Below are 24051 nucleotides of genomic sequence, written 5' to 3'. Positions count from 1 at the left end.
TAACATATGTCCTTTCCTTTCTTAAATTTCCCCAGGTATATGTGGAATTTGATGACCTTGAATGGGAAAAACGAGAGTGGGTTAAAGTTTATGAAGATTTTGCAACCTTCTTGGTGGAGTACCAGCTGGTCTGGGCGAAAAGAAAGGACCCAAGCCAGACTCAGGGATCAAAGATCAAACAAATTCAATGGCCTGCATTGGTAAGATACTTGAGCAATTGCACTTACTAAACTGTTCTAATATTTTTGATTCTGTCCTTAGGAAGCTGTCTAGGTTACTCAAGTGGTGGTGGAAAGTGGTGAGCGTGGAGTGGGAGGTGGGTAAGAAAAAGGAAATACTAGTAAAGCGTGTTCATGTTGGAGGGGTGATGTGATAATAGTCGTTCATTTTGCTTTTCGAATCAACTTAGAGCACTGCAAAACTGGCCTCTGAATGACATGACAGAATTAATGTCACTTTATATAGTCAAAGCATCTTACAAATATAAACTTATCAGTAACACATCTTACTGCTCTGGGCAGGATTGAAACCAAGGTGAAAAATAAACCCTTAAGCTTGTACCTTCTTTGTGGGAGCTGAGGGTATCTGAAATTCAGGCCAGAGTTCAGAAAGATGAGAGAAGATTAATAAAGTAAGTGGTAATTGTTTGCCTGTTTTATGAGGTGGTGCTTGTGACTCTCCTTCTTGCTGGATTGCTGCCCAAGCATTAAAGCTGTGAGATAACTGCTGGGAGGTTTGTGTGCATTTGTGGCATGCCTTGGGACAGACCTGATGAATACTCAGGATCTGATGAGATAATCTGAGAAGCAATAAACATGTATTCCATTTTTCTCCAAAGAAACTAGTAGTGCTGTCAAAGCCATCAGAAGAGCCAAACAGATCTGAGATTTCAGGAACCTACTATATTGGATCATTTTCTATGTACAGAGTTGGGGAAGATTTCTCACAGACTGGTTGGGGAAAGGGGGCTCTGACAAATTTGTCAAAATGGTGAAGGGCAGTCTTAGATATATTTGATATTAAGCCTCATATGTGTGACTTCAGCCTTGGGTTTTTAGAAACTTGTAGTCTAATGAATTTAGATTATATTTTTAGATGGTATTTTTTTCCTTCCAGCTTTTGCTGTGTCTGTGTTTCCTTTCAGTACCCTTCATATTCTTGTCTCTGAGCACTGTATGGACTTCTGGAAGTGCTGTCACGTGGTTATTTTTCTTGAGCTGTGGTTGGAACAGTCATGCTGAAGGTCATGAAGCTGTCTGCTCTAGAAAGCCATAGATTTAGGATGGATTTACTTCCTCCTCAGGGAATATTCCTGCATGACTCAGCTTGTCTGTCTGTGCTAACGGACTGAAGCAAAGCAAACTCAACTTTCTGGATGTACAGGCTGATCCATACATTTGCTTGTACAGGCAGGTTTTCTGTTTCATGTTAGTATATCCTTGAGCAAGAATTTTTGGTTTTCAGAGAGTCATGTCATTTGCTCTTTGAAGCCACCCATCTCTACTTGATTGAGATGGGTATTTTAAAACCTGTTAGGAACTTAAAACTTGGTATCTAAGTACTCTGCTCTTTTGCATGCTTTTAATCTCACCCTCTAGGATAGAGATCCTTCTTGGGTTTAGGAGGGGTGTACTTCTAGTCTGGCTGCTGATCCTGTCCTCAAGTTATAAGTTAATTTGTTGTAACTTGCTAATGTGTGGAAGTGTTTTAGTCAAACCTTTCTCCCAGTAGACACTTTTATCAAACTTGTGCTGGTCCAGCAGAAGGCAGAAACTTTTTTTTCTTCCATCTTATTCTTTTATTCTTTTTTAGTGTTTACATTCTTGAGGCAGCTGATAGGCGTGAAAAGGAGGATTTGCAAGAGATCTCCCTTCCTTTTGCCATTAAAAACCTGAAATTACAGACTGAAGTGTGAGGCTCAAATAGCTTGTTGGGTCACAGTTTCCAGATGTTAAAGTTGACAAGTTCTCAGCATTTGTACTTGGACTGCCTGCAGATGTTCTAGCAATTGTTTTCTGAGTCAAACCCTCTAGTCATCCTTTCCAGTAAAGTGCAGATACAGGATATTAACTCAAGTTAGAGCAGATGCCTTCCACAGAGCCCTCCCAAGGTTCTGTTCTGTATCAGTTGCTCCTCTGAGCACACCATGCCCTGGGAACACCACCGGTGCTCAAACTGCCAGGGAACCTCAGGATTTTGCTGCCAGACTATCTGAACACTGTGGTGGAGTGGATGATCTCCCCAAAGGTTTGTGTGGTGTTCTTTGGTTGTGGGGTGTTTTTTTTTTGCTTTGTTTTCCAAAACAAGACTTATTAAAAATGGGAAAGCATGAAAAAAAGTGGTGAAAAATTAATTTGCCAAACAGCAATAGGAATATTTTACTCTTTTGGTGAAATCCGGAGTGTGGATGTGATAATGCACACGTTTTGGAAGAGTTGAGTCTTGCTGTAGTTTTTAAAAGGAATGTCTCAAGCTTCCCCTTGCATGTGAACTATACTGAAAAGAAATCATACCATAATAAAAGTTTCTGGTACACTTGATTTTGGATGCTAATGTAAATGCAGTAAAGCAGTATTTAAGTATGTTTTATGCAGTAGTTCTCCAGAATCTTTGCTTTTAGTGGCGTGAATGACAAGTTCTTATGTTCTGCTTGGATTCATGTACTCTGCATTTACTGCATGGTATTCAGGCTTGATCAGAAGACAAGATCTGCAGTTGCTATGGGGCTTTCAATGGGCAGTTATCAGTCTGGTTAGTGTCTGTGTGCTTCACAATTACTGATTGCTTTTACCACTCAATTGTGTGATAGGATGAAATCTCCCCTTTATAGGTAAAACTTCTAGAATGCAAGTTGGTCACAAATGTTGCTGTTTTAAAATGCCTGAACGCTTGAGGTGTATGTAGCTGGTCCTGAAAGCACAGAATCCACTGACCTTGTGTAACTGTGCTTTAACATTTTAGGCTCTTTAGTCAGTCTCTCCCTCCTGAGAAAGGGAGGAAATCAGAAGGAAGGCCTCTTTCTCCTTGTCTAGAAACTAACACAAGAGGAGTAGATTATCCCCTGCATTCAGTTTCTCTCATGATGTTTTACCTTAAGTAATGGAGAGATTTAGAGATTTCAGTGCAGGCCAAAGGGTTAGCATAGGGAAAAATGAGAATATGGAATGTGAAAACTTAAACATTATAGGTAGTGGAAGTGAGTGATATACCTTTCCACATCAAGGGATTAAGAAAAGTAGCCCAGATAAGGTGCTGAAAGTGAAAGCATCCTCTCAGGTTGGAAAACAAGCTGGTTTGCATCTCACAAAAATACAAAAAGAGGAGAGTGATGAGCTCAAAGTGATGGGCTTGGGGAGAATCACCAGTACTCCAAAAATGAGGGAAAGTTTGTTTCTAATTTCTCAGAAACAATTTTGAAGCAATTGAGGTGATGAATAAAATGTTTTGACCTGCAGGTGGATAAAGCATAGTTGTACTTTAGGGGGAGTAAATTAATCTCCCTGATGTAGAAATAGCTTGGGCACTAGGATGTTAGAGATCAGCGATAAAATTGTGCCTATGATATAATTCAGCCTGAAGTCTTAGGGATATGGTTGTATCCCTGCAGCAGCCAAGAGGGGAGATGGAAGTACGTGTGTGGGCGGGGTGACAAACTGGAGCCAAGGTTTTAATGTGGCCAGAACAGAATGCTTCTGTGAGCTGTTAGTTTGAATTTAATTACTGTCTCTCTAATTGCACGTTAAAATATCTAGAAATAAAGTGTAGAGGGAGAAAAAGAGAGGACAGGATAGAAACTGGTAGAGACATTTTAGAGAATAACAGAATAACATGAATGAAAAGTGAAAGAATAACTGGGAGAGGACACCAGGGTAGAAATATAGATAGCGGTTCACTTTTAGGCACAGGAAGGTGTGGACTGAGAGTCTTTTTCTTAATAATTTTGTTTGGGAAGAGAGTTTTGGAAACTTGAATGATGTGCTGAAATGAAAATTTATTACTGGAGGTTTACAGATAGAAATGAAAGACATTTCACACAAGCATTTTAAGAAGCATGTTTCACCACCTTAGAAAGGAAAAAAAAATGATTAAAAGAGTTTAAGATGGATAGATTATGGCAAGTTTGTACTTTCAGGTAAAGGATCTGGGAGAATACAAGAGGTTGGAAAGAAAAGATTTGGAACTGGAGATAAGGAAAAGTGAATGCATTGAATGGGAGTGCACATGAGAAACTTCAGCAACAAGAAAGGAAGAGACTGTAGAACAGAGAAGGAAAAGTATTATTTTATTTTGACCTTTTCCTTTTGGAAGAAACTGGTGGTCTTGTGCAGGGTAAATGTCAAAGGAGGAGACAGCTTGAGTCAGTATAATGTGCTGAAAACAGGAGTGGGGAATGGTGCACTGAGCTGGCAGGGCAGAGCTGGGGACCTGGGAAGGTGATGGCTCTGGGTGTTTCCTGCCTTCTGCTGGGTATGGCTTGTTTTGTGAAGTATGTGTTCCCTGTTGTTACACCTGTAAACAAACCACTGCTGCTTGTGAATTCATTGTGAATCCACAGATAATAAATCAGAATCCATAGATAATAAATCAGAAGAAACCATACTGTTGCTTGAATATGAAGGCATTGCTTCAGTAGCCTTATAGTACTCACCTTGTCCAACCAACAGATTTGCCTGGCATACAGCAAGGACTGGTTCTCCTGCCATTGTGTGTTTCTGAGAAATGTATAGGTAAAAGTTAAATACATCATACGTCTTCGTGAGGAGATCCTGAACATATCTCCTAAGGCAGGGAGGCTGGAGGAGCAACTCAGTCTGCCCCCCACCCCTGTATAAAAAAGAGCATGTGTCTGTTTGCCTGTCCTCTCTTTCTTGGAATAAGTGAAGTCATTGTTAAAACAGTGGCTTGAGAACAGTCTTTCCTGGGACTCTGTCCAGGGCTCTGCAAGAATATAGGGCTTTAGCCAGGCTTATAGCAAAACCAGGGACAAAGAGTGGATCTTCACTGGCAATGACTAACTCTTTTCCATTGTGAGAATCTGGAGCTGATTTACAGTGGCCAGTGGCATATGTGGGACTGAGGGCCTTCAGTCTGACCATCATGCTAATGAGGGGGTTGTCTTGCAGAAGAAGGAGATGAGGTTTGTTCTGGGTGGCAGTGGGTGTGTTTGTTCTGGGGAGCTGTGAGTGAACCCATATGTTCGTGTGCTCACTGTGTGTCAGGGTGCTTGGGGGGAAGTGTAAGAGCAGCAGCGTTTGTGGACATGTGGAAGATCAGACTTGTCCTCTGACCTTATGTAGCCTTTTCCCTCCTCCCTCCCTGCCCTCTGTCCCAGCTGTCAGTGGCAGAATCCTTCTGCTTGACTGCATTCTGCTTCAGCTGCCTTGATTGTGCTGGATTATAAAGCAAATACTTATAAAGTGCCAGTTTATTGGCATTTGTGACACGATTAAAGAAGAAACTGCACAGATTGAACAACAAGCTTCTACAGGGCTTCCAGAGCTGCCTGAGACAAATCAGATTCTTTATTTTTGGCATGATAATGGAAAGTAGAACAGGTCCCTTGTTATTCCTGTTTCTAGGATTTCACTTTTTCAGTTGCTCAAGGATTTGTTTTCTTCCTGGTCTGGATGATCTAAATTTTAACATTTCCTAGTAAGTTAGTCTTTTATATATTGGTCCTATGGATCAGACTGATCCCTGTCAAAGCCAGGAGCTTCTGTAGATATTGCTAATGTTCCCCCTTCACTGCAGCCTGCTCTCTCTCTGCACAATGAAAAATAGAGGTATATGCTGTCAGATACTGTGATTAAATCCTCAGCAGACACTCAAAATACTTAGCAGTAAAAAGAAATAAATTCACAAAGGATTACTATGTGTATGGAAAGTAAGGCAGAGAGAAGACTTGGGCTTTGGTCTCCTGAGTCCTAAAAATAAGTCAAAACTTTGAGGATATTTCAAATTTGAGGGGAGGAAGTGCTGTAGCTTCCAGGGAAAACAATCAAAAGGTAATAGTGGATTTTTTCAGCTTCTCCATTCCTTGCATCAAAATTCTCTTGCTCGTATACCTTGCTAATATGGGGTAAATATAAAATACAACAGAGGAGAAAATGCTTGGAAGCTGTCAGCTTCTTGGAAGACTTTGACGCTTGGGGAAGAGAATTTAAGTAACTGACTCAGCAGAGCATAAATGACCCGATTTTTGCTGCATTGTGAAAGACAGCAACATGCAGAAACAGCACTTGGAGATGGTTCAAAGATTACTTTGCTGGAGAGCAGTTTCTGTGATATTCCCACAGAACATCAGCGCAGGCAGTACCACATCCCGCCTGTGTACTTTGGCACTTGCTTTTTTTGAACTGCTGCTTACTGGGAGTCACTGCTCTCCCTGCAGCCTTCTAAGGAGAGGCCATTACCTTCCCAGGACATGCCCCAAATGAAGAGCAATAAACTGGAATCTGCCTCCCCAGATGTTCTGTTGTGAAATATGGGTGTTGTCCTGTGGCTTCCCACCCTGGAAACGAGTGATGGGGTGGAAAGGCTCACTGCAATGCTGTTTTCTATGTTGACCTGGTACTTTTTCTGCAGTTTACACTACTGCATTGTTTGTTCCAAAGTTTTCTATCTTGAGGTGCTGGCTTAATTTTCAATTTTTTTCCTGTTTAACTTGAACTTAAAAGCATTGAAGACTCTTTCTTATTTGAAAGGATTTAGTTTGGTAAAAGCATGCTTCCATATATAAAATAAATTAAATATTTTTGGTAGTTAAGTGCTGTGCTAAGAATAGTTTTTAATGTCAAAGTAATTTATGAAAGTCACAGAATTCCAAGCAAAGTGGAGTATTTTCAAGACTTTAAAATGCTAGTAAGCACAAGTCATGTTGATCATACCGACCTGGGAGTTACCATTTTGGCAGCTCCTCTAGAAAAAGCTGCTTCGGTGTGTCACAGCATCCTGGATGTCTCTGTACTTCAGGTTCTTCCCTGCTGGCAAAGCACCTCTCCTCGTTCTCCAAGGATTGTGCCAGTTAAAAAACTAGGTATTGTGTAGCATCCTGCAGCTGTAGCTGAGCAGTGCTCCAGGTGACTGTGCCTCTGCTCAGCATCTGATAGCACTGAAATGCTGGCCTGGTTTATGAGTGTTTCTGTAAAAAAGACATAAAGCTTCTGGAGCTTCCGTATTCAAGCTCAGCACTGGAAGCAGAGCAGTTGAAGCTGCAGGGAGCTCAGGGCAGGATAAATACTTGAATATTGATTTTTATAATTGTTGCTGAAACCTAGATGGGTTTGGTATGTGGTTATACTCCTGTTGGTAACCCAGCATATGAGATGGGAGTTCTTGTGGGTATATCTGAACTGCATTCACACTTCAGCTTCAGTGTTGACCTGCTGCACAGCTTCTGTGGGTATAAAAGCCAAGAGTTATGCTGGGTCTTCTGAACTTCACTGGCAAGTCATAAGTATTTGAATTTTTTTTTCAGTAGCATTTATGAGAATAAAATTGTCCCTTGTGCTGAAGAAAACAAATTGCTTTGTAACTGTCTAGATCATCTTCACTTTTTCCATGGTAGAAAGATCAGCTCAACTTTGGAGATGCCACGGTGAGCAGGATAGAGGCTGGTGGGTGCAGCTGGTTATTTCGGCACAGTAGTTTGAAGTTCAACTTCCAGGGCTTGGGCTTTGGAAGATGACTGAATGCCTGCAGTGTCTTTTGTGTGTCTCCATCAGACTCATCTCTCACATTCTATTTGTTGCTGTTTATATAAATTATGACTTATATGTAAAATGTATAGATTTGTAATATGCATATGTATGTGTGTGGGTGTGTATTTATGGGGGGGTGTGTGTGTATACACATGCACACACAAATACAATATTTTTCTCTGTATGTTACAAACATTCAAAAAAAGGTCTTTCCTGACCTATACTTGTTGTGAGTGTGTGCAGTGAGGGAAGGATGTCAGCAAGGTACTTGTCCTCCATCCCAGCAGTGTCCAGGATGAGGAAAACTGTGCCAGAAGAATTCTACCCGCAAACCTCCTGCTCAGAGTTTTCCTTCTGATGGCAGGAGGAGCAGCTGGGCTTTACACCTGTCAAATCCACTTGGCAGCTAATTTCGAAAACCACCCACTGTTCAAATCTCCACTGCTGCTTCTGTGCATTAATGACTTGTCAGCTGTGCAGCGCTGCAGCACTGCTCTCTTCATGCTTGCTTGGTAAGATGACTTATGGGAAATGTAATTAGACTTTTATGAGTTTCTTATTCTCCTGCCTCAGAATTTCAGCAGTTTCTCCTGGGCTTAATGGTGAACCCCGTGATGTGCTGTATGAAACCTCAATATCCATCTTAACTGAGAACCCACCCAAAATGTGAAGCACGTGTTCTGTAAGAAGGGCTTCAGTAGGTTACATGTGACTGTGCAGACACAAGGGCCTTGTGTGGGAAGAGTGTGTTCTGCCACAGTTCAGACATTGGAGCCCCAGGTGAAATTCATGAAGTGAAAATGTTGCAGTCAGGGCCAAACCCTGCATTCTTCTGGTTTAGGATAAAAGTTCTGCATTTTGCAAAGTACTGAGAATCTGAAGGAAGCATTTCTGCTGGTACTAAGAAAGCACATTCTTCAGCTCCACTTGGATTTTTGTTCCTGACATATAAAGGCAGCTGTTGCTTCTGAGTTCTCTCACTGATGCCGAAAGGGACAGTGCTGCTACCTCCCCTTTCTGGTCCTTTCACTTAAACCCACCTCAATTTCAGTTAGATTCAGAGACTCTGTCCCCTCGGGTGTGTAAACACTCCCATTACACAAAAGTATTTGTTTTAGTTCACACTGAGCTCTTGGGAACTAAGCAGGGGTGTATGTGAGAAGGAAGTGCAGTTGTTTATTCCTACTATGCAGTCTGGTACTTTTAATGATCACTTCTGTTTTATGATATATCATTTTTGTTTCATTTTGTCATTCTGTGCTCTTGGGGCTCTGTGTTGGAAAAAAATTTTGAAATGAGATCTTGATTAGTTAGCTGCCATTATTAGAGACTTCTTTTGCTGGCAGATGTTGCAGGCCCTCAATTACACTAAAACAGACCAAATCAAGTACTTGGAGAAAAAAGTTGTCTCCTTTTTTTGCTTCTTTGTCATAGGTGCTACAGCATTTTAAATGGGCTGTCCATGATACATTTATCATGAGCAATCTCTTTTCATATGTGGCAGTTTCTTGAGGATAGGAAAAGTCAACAACCTCCCACAGTGCTGGAGTTTTCCTAGCAACAATTTGTTGTACATCAAATTGATGTTGTACATCAAATTGTATATAAATTAAAAAAATTGAAAAATGTATGTTTACTTTTTAAAGTTACCTTAACTTCTGTGGAGAAAACTGAACAGAAGATCAGAAACAACCTTTCAGCTTTAGGTATTCAACCTGGATGAGGAGAATAGCTGGGGTAGAATCTGTGTATATTTTTTTTGAAAAACAAACTCTTAAGTAGTAAAGTCCCTTATGTTTCTTGTGCTCATTTAACATGGGTTGTATTTACCTGCCACATCCAGTTGTCTGTGGCGGGTTCCAAATCCCTTCTCTCTGTGCACATGCAGAGCCCAGGGCTCAGAGCATATTGTTTTACCACTTCCTTTCTTGTACCCTTGGATTAACATCCTTCCAGCTGCTGGCCAAATCAGGAAGTTGAGTCAAGGGCTAGAAATGGCGAAAGCACTTTCGATGACTTCTTAAAAGAAAACGCAAAAACTTAAACTGAAGATGTTTGTATTTCTCTTGGCAATGTGTGTCCTGTTAGGATGATATCAGTCCTAAACAAATGATGGAAAAACACTGAAACTATTTAATTTTTTTTTTAAATTTATCAGATACTGAGAAGCCACTTTGTCATCTCTGTGGTTTTAGAACACTTCTGGTTTTCTACCATCTGCTGCATGGAATATTCACATAAATGGGGGAGGGACATACAGTGAAACTTTGGATTGTGTTTGGGTCTGTTTCCCCAAACTCATCTGCTCTTCCTTGCAGTAAAGCCTGGGGTTACTCAACGGTGGTTATTGGTCATTCTTTGTGGTATTGTATCTTATTTAGTGTGCACTGCATGCTTAAAGCCCTGTTACATAAAATAGCTTTAATACGAGAAGGTGAGTCAGTGTAAAGGACTATAAATGTGCGGCCACATCAAGTCTTGGGGAAGCAGAACAATTTCAGAACATTATTTTTTAGACTGACTTTGTAAGCCATCAAAATAGGCTCCTACTGGTTAGGGAATGGGTCTTTGTTTGAAAATAATACCCTTTAGCAGAAATTAATACTTTACTAGAGAAACATGGCAGACCTCATCTAACCCTGAGTAAGTCTGACTTCTTATTTGCAGACGGGTGAATTATTAACACAATTAACGATACAGTGTTTATTTTCTGTCTTCTGACTGTCATAGGGCCTGTACCAGTCATGGGTAGAAGAAAGTATTTTAAGCTTTTTGGTCTTTTATCAGCTAGTGTTGTGTTCCATTTTGACTCCTTTGTGGAAGAGACTTGGTTCATTAGTAAACCAATTGTTAGAAATTTGCATGAAGCCTCTCAACATTGAGATTTTGAATAGAACTGTGTAAGGAAAAAGTTAACTATTCCTGCTTGTAATGCATCATTCTGAAAAACTCTTGACCAAGTATTTTAATTTGAAATTTCTCATCAATTTTGAGTCTAAGACATTGGGTAAGTACTTCATTTCTTTTAATAAATGATGCAGAATTATATTTCTGTTCATGGCTCTAGTTTCAGATGGCTTTGAAAAATCCGTACATATTTAATTTGAAGGGCTTTGCTGGGATTTTAAATGCATATGCTGAATTGCTACAAACAGTATTAGTACCATCACAAAAGGAATAAAATACTGAATTGTAGGGCTGACTGAACAGATGCCTTTGGAATCTCTAAAACATTTAGTTGAATCCTGAAATGAGCTGAATAGTATTTCTTATCAGTGATGAACTTAGCTATTTTGAAAGTATAAGAATAAAGCTATATATTAATATAAATACAGTAAAAATCTGTTGATGAGTTTTATAGAGTGTAGTTGTTTTGTTTTGTTTTTTAGAGAACAGTGTTGTATGTATTTTGGTGTATTTGTTTGGGATAGGCTGTATTAGGTCTAACCAATGTTCTGGGGAGGCTCCCAAGTTAAAGCCTCTTGGTTTTGGTTCCAATGTTTCTATTTGTCTAAATACACTTTTGCTCACAGCAGTACTTTAACTATTCTAAATCACAGTGCTCTTAGTACTTACAGTACTTTATTCTAAATTATTCATTAAACTTTTTTACTTCTTCTAAATTTAAAACCAACTTCTTTTTCCCATCATGGTTTCCTAAAGTACTACAGAAAAGCCAGGGTATATATCTTTTGTAGCATCCTGAAAGGATGGTTTGGAGATGCATCATAACACATCTTTCAGGAATCTTGTTATCAGTGGATTGTACCATTGCAGTTAACAAGGAGAGGTGTCAGCACCTGTGTGAACTGCTGCTATAAGACTGCTGGGATCAGATCCTTCCTGAAGTTTGAGGCAAGATACTAATCCTTTTAATCCTGAAGAATGGGCATTACCTCAGGGTTTTGGAGCGTCTCCTTCTGTTAGAATACTTAGGACAGACCTAATCAATTCTGTTTTACTCCTTGGGTAAGACACATTTACAAGGTCATTTTAGAACTGGTAATTGTGATAGGTGAAGACACCGGGTTTTTATTCCAAGCAAATTAAAATAAAAGGGAGGTACTAACAAAAAACTATTTCTGTATATTTACTAACTTCTAGGCGTACCGTGGAGTCTGTGAGGTGAAAGGTCCTGTCTGGACCTAACACCAGGGAATCTTTTGCGGCCGGGAACAGGGAACAAATTAGAAATGAAAATATATTTCTCTGTGCCATGTGGATACAGAGAGGCCCTCCAGGACTTACAGCGTGAGGATGATGCAAGACCCCCCCCTGTACAAGCCCAGGGGAGATAACATCCACCCAACCAGGGGGTAACATCCACCTCCAAAGCAGGGGAATTACCTTTTAAGGCAACAAACGAACAATGAATGAATATTCAACAACTGATATCGAGAGGATACAAAAAGCCCAGTTTTCAAACAAGTTTTGTGTGTCTCTGGCGGGGCGCTGGCCCCCCAGGCCACCCAGCGCTGTTTGCTTTATTATCGCTTGCTTATTAAATTTATCAATTTTTAATTGGAACTGAGTTGCCTAAATTCTTAAACTAACTTATAACAGTAATGAATTAGCTATTGATCATTTATTGGCAAGTAGAGTCGTAAGTATTTGGGCAAAGTCATTTTCTAAGACTCAAGGGGAGAAGAGAAATATTTGGGGCAATTACAGACAATTGTGGGGGAAATACATTAAGTCAGAGAAGTCTTCTGAAATGCTGTTGTCTTGGAAATAACATGAAAATGAAATAGAACCACTGTATGTATTTATTTATTAAGTACTTACGGCTTTATTGATGGTTTTGTGCTTCTAGTAAGATACTGTCCTGTGGAAAAAAAAGCAGTTATAGGTTTGAGATTGCATGAGAACTTTTGTAGCAAACTGCCTTCTGTCAGGCACCCCCCAGACAGGCAGAACTGTGTGAACATCCACTGAGTGCCATCAGCTTTGCGGGCAGCAGCAGGATCTGATCAGTCAGGACTGACTGGTGCAGTTGTAGCAGAAAAATGTGTTTGACTTGATTTGCAGGTGGAGGGATTGTGGATGATTTTTATAAACCTGACCAGTATGTGCAGTATACAGACAACCTGCTGCTTTTCCTCCACCCCCCAAATGGGGTGAGGTAGAAACACAGCTCTGAAATGTGTCTGGATGTGCAGCAGTTCGTGGTTCCCAAGGAAGAATTTATACAGTTTTCCATATGCTCTCTTATTAGCAGTTTTGGGGTTTTTGTCCTTTATATATATAGATACATATCAAACCCATATCTTGGCAGGTAATCAGCCTATAGGAGTGCTGTGGTATTCACGCTACTGGAAGGTTACGCTGTTGGGGGACTTGATTGCATTCTTAATTGATCATAAGGTTTTTCTATGCCAAGCTATTTTTCTCTGTTACTATCAAAATACCCAGTGAACTGTGATTAATCACAGTTTGGCGCAGGGCTCTGAAATTACTGCCACTGCTGTAGAATGTAGATTTCGACATCTTTGGCTGCTGCAATTGCACAATCTTGTAATGATAGACGTACTTGGAGTTCCTTCAATACAAATGACATTATTGGCACACATAGGATTGTATCCTAGATTATTTATTACAACAACCACTGCACTTTTTATTGTACCTTTTACCCTCCCCTTAATATCTAACCTAGGCTTCCTCTCAAAGTGACAAAACAACCAATGTCATCTCCTTAAATGCTGCAAATGCACGTATAAAGTACAGATGAGAACAGGAAGGGCAGCTGTTCCACATGTCCAGGCAGGGGAGGTTAATGCTGTTGGATGTCGTTTGGCTGCTCCTGTATCCTCTGCGTTTTGGGGACGCAGTGTGGGGATGTGAGACATCTTACCCACCCAGAACACTGGAAAGCTGGAAGCTGTTCTGTGCCTGCACCACGTCCTTGTGTTAATTTTAATCAAATTTTGGGTAACAGGGGAGACAGACTGGTCTTTTCCCTGGTTTGACAGGATTCTAAACAATCCCTTTTATGTATTAGTGGTATTTTAACATGCATTTTAGTACGTGTGTAAGTCTCAGTACACTGAGACACTGATGGGTTGGGTTTCTTAATCCATGTAATTTAACTTTGTAAAGAAAGTACAGATCCCTTGGCCCTGGATGTTTTTGGCACTGTGGCACTATAAAAGGTAGACAATAGCTAGTTATTATCTGTTGGGGAAATGTTTTTCTTTACATGTATGGACCTTTTTCACTGGTGTTGACCAAGGGCTTAGCATATACATTGTGACTTTAAAACTCTAGCTGCAGTTTGCCTTCTTGGTACAGTTTCAGGATAACTCTTTCAACTAATGTAATCCAGATTTTTGTTAGTTTCCCTTAGAGCTTGTCTTTGAAATGAACTGAAAGATCTGTTTATTTTCATAAATGAGAGATGAAGATGGGAGATAACAGGAAAGTCATTGCAAGATTTATAAAACACAATAAATCCTGAATACTGTTATGTTGGCCAGCAACAACATTTTGACTATAAAAAGTAAATGGAGAAAACTCAGTAACTGTTTATATCAAATTTCTTATGGAAAATAAGCCATTAGGCCAAAGCAGATACTCGCTTTGCTCTTGTAATTCTGTTTTCAACTATGATCCAAAACTGAAGAGCCAAAGAATATTGGTAATCATATATGCATGTAAAACCAGGGATTTTTGTTTATCGGAAACTGAGGCTTATTTTCCCTTTCCAAGGCAGGCATGAGAATGTGAGTATAAACTACCCACAAATTAACTGTAATAAGTAAGGCTGATCAGATTATAGAGTTTTTTTAAAGCAGTATTGTGTTCAAACACTTCCTGTCAGAGTAGTGAAAATAAGAAGTTTAAAAAATACATCTCTAAAGTGATTTCCATTCCTGTGGGTTTTCAGCTGTTGGAATTCTTGGCTATTGGTTTTATCCTGCTCTTCAAGTCATTTGTTGTGCAGAGTTTTGTTTTTGTTTTGGTGGTTTTTTGTTTGTTTTTTTAAATGCACTGTTTTGGGTGTCCCCTGTCAGACCTTGATCCACCTTCACTAAATCTCCCAACACCCTCCCCCTTCCTCACTGACTTTGATGAGTTCACCAGACCATATTTCTGTCTCTTCTGCCACTCAGACAAAACCTGTGCTCTCTTTGTTCTTTACATTTTACTGCTCATTGAACTGTCCTGCACATTAGTCACCCTCTGAGGGAATGAGCTTGCAAGTGGGAGCACTTGTGGAGTGGGGGAAATAATGTAGTTGCTTACTGTGACTGAGTGATGAAATTCATTAGCAAAAATTCCATCTTCTCGGAGAAAGGCCAGAGTTTCCACCACATGGACATGGACTCAGCAGTGCTCTGCTTTGAGATTAACAGGGCAGTTCACAGATCTGATTAATTTTTCCAGATTCATGAAAGCAATGATTTGCAGCCTGTTCATAGTTCTAGGCTCAACTTTCAACCGTGAAGGCTGGAATTACAATTTTATTATGGAGAAGTCATTCTCTTGAGTAGTTTTGTGAGAGGAGGTGAGTGAGGTCAGCTGTCATTTTTTTATGATCTGTAGGCATAGATATAGATAGTAAAGAAGACTTCCCCCCCCCCCCCCCAATTTGTCTGCTTTCCAGTTTTGATAAGATTTTAGCAGTCATGCAAAAATTTGGCTGTATGTTGTTCTGTAATTCCTCATTTTTCTGCTGGGACTGCTGCTCCACTGAGAAAGGATTCAGTCACTTCTTCCTTTGCCTCCAGAATGTGCTGCTGTGTTTTGAGATAGGAGGTTGTATCTCACTGTTTGAAAGGAGATACCATCAGTAACAGGAGAGGTGTGAAAGCAGTAGAGTTCTCTACCTGAACTGCTCCTATTCGGTTCCAGGCTGTGACTGCAGCCTGGTTAAGTTCTCTGCTGCTATTTGATAACAGTGCAAGCAGTGGCAGTGCTTCTAGAGCTGTCTGAGGGGCTTGGATTGGGATGGAGGCTGCTGGCAGGGAAAAAAAGGGATTTGGGAGTTCATCAGCGAAGGACAAAAAACTTGGGTGTGAGGGGAAAGAATCCTGTATACTTATGCTAGTTACCATTTCTTCAGCCTGTTTTGATTTTTTCGTCCATTTCAGCATCAGCTTTGTTTGTCTAGATTGAATCTGTTAACACATCGGACTCAGTCTCCAGCAGTTGCTGGTTCACTCTTTGTCCACCAGTAGCCATAATGAGGTATAAACTAAACCACAGCTACCTCAGGTAAGTCACTGCCAGAATATAAGGTCGTCATCTTCCAAATCCAGAGAACTGTTGCAGGAGCTCACTGGTGTCAAAAGGGGGAGTGTTTGTTCTCCCTGTTCTTTTCTCTGAAGGTGGTTCAAATGATTTTGCTCTTTCACCAGAGCACACAGATGCTGCTTGCTGAGTTAAATAGAATCGGAGAATATCTGATGGTAGCGCTTGTCTCCGTTTTACCTTTGGAAGGAGGATTGTTGCTGCCACAGAAGACTGCAGATCAGAACAGAACAGGATGAAGTCCAGTAGGTTTTTTCTTTTGCTTTCTTGTGATGACGTTTTCATGCTGTCCTTTTTGCCATTCTTGGGGGGGAAGAATGGGAGAGAATCCCTTCCCTTGATTCCAGGTGGTGTGTTGAATAGAGGAGTGACTACTGAAAGGAGTGTATATGTTTGTTTGTGCAGAGTCCCAGCTTACCAGTGACGTGTAGCTTTCATCTGAGCTCTGGGAAGAAGAACTGAAAGCAGGAACCCCACCCCCTACTACTTCTGCATAACAAAGACTGAGGGACTGGGGGTGATGGTCACAGGCAGAGCACTGTTATTGTTTCACAAATTCTTGACAATCTATTTCAGGTTTGAGGGATCACTGATCCCCTTTTCTGTGATGCCGACAAACTCCTCACTTCAGATACATGATGTTGAAGGGTTACACTGTCCCTTCTCCTCTTCATCCCCCGTTCTCTTCCTCATTTTGCCAGGTCTTGTGCAAGGATTCATTTAACAAGACTGATGACTGTGGGGACATCATCTTGACCAGACTGGAGAGGATTCTCCATGTAATGCAGAGAAAGGTTTTCATTCCCAGCCATACAGCTCTTCTTAAGTGGTTTTAGATGAGACTAACCGGATTTCTAAGGAAATACACAGATGTATATAACAATGTTGGGATGAGTTTCTTCCTGTGCCCATAACAGATAAAAAGTCCTCTGGACCACACTTCTGCATCCTGTGCCCATAGTGTGGTTTGCCAGGGCAGTGTGCAGAACATGCTCTTTGAGGTCAAGGTCCAGGGCTCAGAGTACAGACACCTTGTCCTCTGCCACCTCCTCATTGCTAGAGCTTTGTCTTAAAACCTGGGCTCTTCTCCTTAAAGACTTCTCATTGGTTCCATACCTCCCTTCTCAAAGCACTCCCTCTGTGGGAACTCTGGTTCCATGGTCTGCTGAGAATTCAGCTTCAGTAACCTTAATTTTGTAAAGAAATTTGAAACCATAATGATCTAAAAAAAAACAAACAAAAAACCCAAAAAAGTAGGCACACAAATGTAGACACAAGATATCAATGTGCCATTTGTTCCTTTTCTCTTATTCCCTTTGCATTTCCTGAGAGCCATTTGGTGTTCATTCCTTGTCTCGGATCCTTCATTCCCTCCTGTGCTGTTCAGCTGCATTTCCCTGGTGCTGGTACCCGCCTCCTGCAGTCGCTCGTGTGCTCCTCTTACAGCTGTGCTTTCCCTGTGAGTCAGTGCAAGGACAGTGGGCCGAGAGCTCTGTGGTTTCTGTGGAGTATGGGAGAGGCTCTCCCTTACGCAGGCTTGGTTTACCTCAGAGGACGCGATGTTTGAGTCCTTCACAGCTCCCTTTTGGTGAATGCCACGTTCCAGCAGTGTCTGTACGTGGTCAGTCACAGCAGTTCACAGGACACACAGTATGCAGCTGCCTCCAGAAAATGCTTCTTTGAAGTGACGAAGGGCACATTTGGATGAGACAGCTCGTGTTCAGTCACCTGACAAGGGTGCAGTCTCCATGGCTGAAAAGCAGCCCTTTCCTGTGTCTGCTGCCATGCCTTCAGCTTTGTCTGGCTGCCAAGGAAGGTGCTGGAGGGCCCTCAGTGAAAGGAAGTGGGCTGTGGCTGGTTGAACAACTCTCCGGTCTGTCTCCCTGTCCCTGTGCAGCTGGAGAGGCTGGCAGAGACTCTCCCTGGCTCTGAGTCACGGCTGTGCTGTGATGCTCTCAGGTATGCCAGGATGGGAGCTGACTCCTCACAAAATCCCATTCCAGGCTGGTGGTGCAATCCCCAACGTGCTGTGCTCTGACACATCACAGGAATGAATTGAGTCTCCAAGAGGAGCATTCCCTGGAACTTCTCAGAGCTTGAGTATCACCACAAAGCCTGTTCCGCTCCCGTGACACTGAACACAATGTTAAAACCTCTTATTTGTCTTCAGTTTGAGAGAGAAAGGATCGTTATTTGGATGGGAGGGGAATAAATTACTTGAACAGTGTAACTCTTAGAAATGCATTAGGAAGGTTAAATACTGACAGTTTGTGTTTTTAATGGCAAAAACTTTGTAAATCGATATTTATTACAGTGTGCAGGCTGTCCTAATTTGCAAAGTTCTTATTAATTGTAGAAACAAAAAGAGGCAGGAAAAGCTTGGTGAGATAAATGCCAAAACAGTGTGATGACAACACAAATTGAATTTATGGAGGCCAAGTTGGGGAAAGGGATTGAAAAAACCAAAATAGATATGTAAATAAATGGATATTTCTATTTTTCAAGTCACGGAGTGCTTAAGACCTGTATGTTTTGGTCATATAGGTGACATCATCGTTTAATGGATGACTGACTTTTCGTGAAAAAAATGAGTTCTAAATTTATATTCCTGGGTTATGGTATGGATCTCAAGTATCACTGGAGAAAATTGTTGGAGCCACACACAATTACTTGCTGATCTCCTTATTAATAACAATCTAAAAATAGATTTTCTGGCCAGGTTATTTGTTGCTTTTCCAGACATTCCCCCCGCAACGTACATCACTGAAAACTGAAAGTTAAACTCCTTTGTAGTGAAACCTTTAAAGTCTAGACAGCAAGATCGATTCTTCTAGTTTGAGAGTCTGCATTATGCCATAGGAAGGGACTAAATTCGTCATACATAAATGTATCAGCAGATACTCACAGATTTGTTCTTTCTTGAAGAATAAAACATATTGAGTCAGGAAATGCTGCTCTCGCTGGACTACAGTATTCTCTTGAAAAATACTGCAAGTGATAGGTAAGCCTGTAGCAGCTATTTAGGGGGTGGTAATGAGCAGTGGAAATTAATACATTTTTCATGACTTGTTTCCAGCACTGTAGGTTAATGGAGTCAATAGTGTCTCTTTATTGTAGAACCACATCCTGTCTGGTTGAAAAGGATGGGATTATTAGCCAAGTCTGTCTCTCTCTGCGACTTTTTTGTCAAGACAGGAACTGCTTCATGCCATGCTGTCTGACAGCACTGCTCAAAAGCTCTTCTGTCACATGTCCTCCTTTCTTCCAAAGGCACTGGCTTCTTTTCTGAGGGGTAGAGATGAATGTTAGATTCTATGAAATCTGAAGGTGTTTTTTGGACCCAGTTTTAACGACTTTTGATGTCAGTGCTTCCACCACAATCTGCTATTTAGCGACCAGTTGATGCAAAACACTGGCATATATTTCCCTGACTTTGGCATCTGTGATGTTTCTTTTGGGTGCTTACATGGTCAAACCGACTGTGTGTTTGCACTAAAGGTGGGAAATTTGTAACATCCTCACCGAGGTTGAAGGGCAAGTTGCTATACGCGGAATTATTCTCGGTTATTTGCATGTAATATTCAAAGAAGAGCAGACTTAGAATTTACTGTCTGCTAATGTTGATCTGTTCTTTTGATTTTGGCAGTGTGCTGTGTATGAATCATATTTAATGGCACAGAGAAGGCACCGTGCTCCGTGAGGGAATGAGGCCGTGTTGCATCTGTTTGAGTCAGCAGCCACCGTGTTCTGCTGCAGCTCTGGTCGGAACAGTCTGGAGGTTATTTGAGGGTACAGTGAGTCACAGCAGAGCCTCTCCACTGATCACTGCTCTGCAGGGGGACAGGAGGCCCTGGCACAAACCTCTGGCTGTAGGAAAATCATTTAAAAATCAGAAAATGAAGTGTGGTTGCTTGAAAAGAAAAAGGCTTCTGATTATATGGGGGGAAATGCTATAATCTAAGTAAGTAAGATTTCTGGGTGTTGAGGATCTGCAGGTGGAAAGATTTCCTTAATGTGCCCATTCAGTTTCTATAGAACTTGCACTTCCTTTATATAAAAACAAATCTGGCTGACAGATCCCTAGTACTGTGCATGAACTCACTGCTTGAGATGAGTAGATCATTCATTAAACATAAGGCCAGGGTTTTGTAAAAAGCATCAGTATGAAATGAATTATGAAATTACCTCTGGTTGAAGCCACCTCTCCTGTACAAATCTGTAAGTAACAGTGTGAGTGCCAGTTCATCCCTGTTCCACAGAACCATTGCAGCAAAGCTGATGAGCAGCTGAAGTGAGAAGTACTGTAATTCCTCTTGCTGAGGTGGTGAGAGCAGTGAAAGCAGAAAGAGGCCAACGGGGATTGACCATAAAAAGCATACTTCCTTTCAGAACTAAAAATAAAACCTGTGAATCCTGAGTACCAAAGCTTGTCTACCAGATAGTTATGACACTCATTTACATAGTCTTTTATCTCCTTCTAGGGACTGGTCTGAACAGTCTTCTGTTAAAAACTGTTGCAGCCTCTGTGGTTGCCTTGCAGCACAGGTTTTCAGGCTCCTGAGCTCAAAAGGCATCTGACGATGTAGGCTGGTTTAAGGTCTTGTGGGTTTGCGTTGTGTGGCAGCGCGCCAGGATCCTGCTGCGCCAGTCACAGGCAGCAACGGAGCTCTGAGCAACACAACACTTGGGATTCAGCTATGGAAGCTGAAGAAGATCCTCATCCCAGCCTGTCATTTTGTTTCAGAAGAGAGGTAGAGTAGGTGAATATATGCAGTTCCAGACAGGGGCCCCCTTGCCTGCTGCCCTTTCATTCACTTTGGTTAGTGAGTGAAATACCAAAGTTCCACTTACACTGGTGAGCTCTGTGGGGTCAGTGTGCTTCCACATGGTGCAGTTTCTGTAGTGTCAGCTGCCATTTTGAGTTCAGGAGATCACAGACCAAACAACTCATACTTTAAAAACGGTTACTTGGGTTGAGAAGTCAGCTGTGGAAAAACTGGAAAACATTTTGTTTTCCTATGTCTGGATGAGATTGGAGGTTTAAACTAACTGTGCAAACTTGCAGTCCTCTGTTCCTGAACTTTAGAATTGTTTCATTTTAACTGAATAAAATTATTATTAAGGATGCTATGTAATGAAAGGACGACTATCTATGCCTAATATTCTTTCTGTGTTGTCTCAAAATCCAACCTATAGATGATCCACTGGTTTTTCTGTCAACACAGTGAGATGGTCCTTACCTGGGGCCTACTGATTCACTATGCATTTTCCATCATTCTCAAACTCTGGAGTATTTTTAAATTTTAAATAATGCAGATGATGTATCGTTTTATTCATTACCCTGCACATAGTGCTGGGAATTGTCCAGAACATGCTAATTCCTGAAAACTGAAAAGTTTACTTTTATAGCTAGGCTGGGGAAAAGATGAAGAAGAGCATTTCTGTGGAGTTCTACAAAATACCGTGGTGGAATATGGCAGAGAGCATAATATGAGATGTAATTTAATAACTGTAGCTGAGACATAGTTGATCAAAGTATATCATAGAATTTAGTGTCTCGCAGTTGTTCTGCATAAAAATACTTTAAATACATTAAAATATTCAGAGGATGGATTTTTACTATATTTTTGCAGATAGCATCTTGATGCATGCTATATTAAATGTTAATCAGGGATGGAATTCTTCTTTTCCATCACTGGTGCTGTGAAAATAGAAGCGATCAGTTATCTTTTTAATACACGCATCACTTTTTTAATGTTTACTTTAGGTCAGGAGTTATATAAGGCTTATTCCTAGTACTCCTCAAATATAATTTCTGCTCTACTTTCCAATGCCCAAAATAGTTTTCTGGTTAAAAAGCATTAATTATGAAGATGGCTATACCATGTTTTCCTGCTTTCTAAAACTTCATATCAATAATGCTGTGTGTTCATATGAAATTGAAAGGAGGTCAATTGATTTTTTTTTTTTAATATAATTCTTTTTTTTTTTTTTTTTTTTTTAAAGCCAGTATAGCACAGAGGTCAAGCACGTTTTTCAATTCTGGAAAGAAAAAATATTGTTATTTATACTGAAAGCCATTGTTGGAGAATAAACTACAGTACCTGTGAGTCTCTGATCCAAAATGGATTTGTTGATAGATACTTGATGTGATGTTGTTGCCATTAAGAATGTACTCTTGCAGCTAGAACCCTTTAAATGCTGCCTGTAAATGTTCAGGAAATGTAAAGGAAAATTTTCTCTTCCTTGGCTTAAGTGTGTAGGGGGCTTTTGTATGATCTCGAAAATCATATCTCCTTCTTTTGCTCAGGCTGCATTTTTACAAGCTGCTTTATTGGCAAGCATCCTTTTGAAAAGCCTCAAGAAATATTTTCAAGCAAAGTTCACCCAAGGCAATGATTGAAAATGCTGTTTTGGTGTTTGAGCAGGACACCACGCTGAGATTTATCAACCCACAAAGACCTTGTGAAATAAAGTAATGGAAATGGAGAAAGCATGATTTTCTCCAGTCAGAGGTGTGGATTTCTGATGGCCTAAAGGTAACTGTGAGCTTGCAGATTCCCCTGTAAGTCATCAGTTTGGTCTACTGTCTTTTTCTAGTTTCGTCTTTTGATACTCTCTCTCCTTATAAGCCTTGTTTTGCTTAATTTTTTTTCCTAATAGTTTGTTTGTAAGACTATGAAGATTTTACAGCAAATTAAAGTCAAGTTTTTGTATGGCAAAGATTATTTCGGTTTATCTGAGATGCATAAAATAAAGGCAGTGAAAGTGTTCATCTCAGCCATCTTCTTGAATGATGACGGTAACAAGGGAATCAAAACCATTACTACAGTTGTCTTTCTCAAGTAATATGGATTTTTACAAATGCAAGCTAGTTTCAGGACCCTGGAGTAATACTATCAATTTAAAATGTTTTGTTATTTTGGCTTGTAGCCATCTCCCAAATGATGCAGACATTTATTTCATACAAGTGTTGACGGTGTCAGGCACTAATGGAAATACAGTGTTCTGGTAGATCAGCTGCTAATCTGAAATAACTTTATTTCTAATTTCACATTTTTATGAACTTGGAATTGCGTGATATTCAGAAATTGCTCTGTCAAACTCTCCACCTTTTTTTGTAAGCCTCTCAGTGAAGTTCTTTCATTCAGAAATGCATCAGTGGCATTTAAAAAAAGTTATTTTGATAACTGAATATGACTAACTCTCTAAAATAATTGTCTAAATGCACATTTGATTGTTTACCAAGCATTTTAGTATCATTTTAAAGAGCAGGTAATGGTTATGTGTCCTCAGCTGACCTTAGCTATGGCTTCTGTTTCCAGCTTGGCTTTAGCTCTGAAGATCAGCTGAATAGCAGCAAGCAGTGAGAAAAGTGTAAGAACAAAGCAAACCTCCAAATTCTGTCACAGTCAAAACGAAGAGTGCATGTCTACCTGGCATAGCAAATGCAGTCAGGTTAGCTCAAGTAAAGAGGGTCAGAAGAAGACATTCTTGTTGGGAGTTTTAAACAGGCCTGGAATGTGGCTGATGGTGGGGACAGACTTTTGTGTGGCCATGGATGCTGTTGAGGTAGAAAATTACTGCCTTCAAGTACCAATGGATGCCCAGTGAAACATTGGAACAGCACGTTCACAACAAGCCAAAAAAATGTGCTTTCAAAAGGGATGACAAAGTTATTGCCACATTGCCCTTGCAGCTGAAGGCTGTGCTGGGGTGGGGAATGATGTACATGGATATGGCCAGTGGTTACACTGGCTCAGGGAGAGGACATGATATAGGATATGGGATGCAAACTCTGGCCCAGAGACTCGGTCTGTAAACCCCTGTTTGTTTGCCAGCACTGCCAGATCATTCTGTGTGTCCTGTTCTGGGTTGAGGAGGGGAACAGTGTGTGTGGGAATTGCTGAAACCAGGTAGTGACCTCATCTGACCCAGTATCCCTGCCCATATTGTTGTGAGGGAGGAGATGGGAGTAACAGTAGTTATCACTTTTGTCTGCTGTGAGCCACCACTTGGACAAGGTTTTGCCAGTGTTAGATTCTTTATTCTTCTTTTCCTTTTTAGTTTTTTTGATTTTTTTTTTTTTCGGCATCCTTTG

The 24051-nt window shown here is 40.6% G+C and overlaps 1 protein-coding gene across 1 annotated transcript in view; it reads left to right on the top strand.

Annotated features, from left to right (window-relative positions):
* Positions 1-24051, top strand: part of JMJD1C (jumonji domain containing 1C) — a 154531-nt gene that overhangs the window by 48930 nt on the left and 81550 nt on the right. The window contains exon 2 of the mRNA XM_027896457.1: positions 36-200. Coding sequence (XP_027752258.1) covers positions 36-200 — 165 coding nt within the window. The remainder of the gene's footprint in view (positions 1-35; positions 201-24051) is intronic.

Source organism: Empidonax traillii, unplaced genomic scaffold (genome assembly GCF_003031625.1).
Source record: "Empidonax traillii isolate 1590-97213 ecotype Southwest subspecies unplaced genomic scaffold, ASM303162v1 scaffold498:size1131258, whole genome shotgun sequence".
Lineage (NCBI taxonomy): Eukaryota > Metazoa > Chordata > Aves > Passeriformes > Tyrannidae > Empidonax > Empidonax traillii.
Note: the sequence above shows the minus strand (reverse complement) of the source record. Positions and strands in the feature narration are given on the sequence as shown.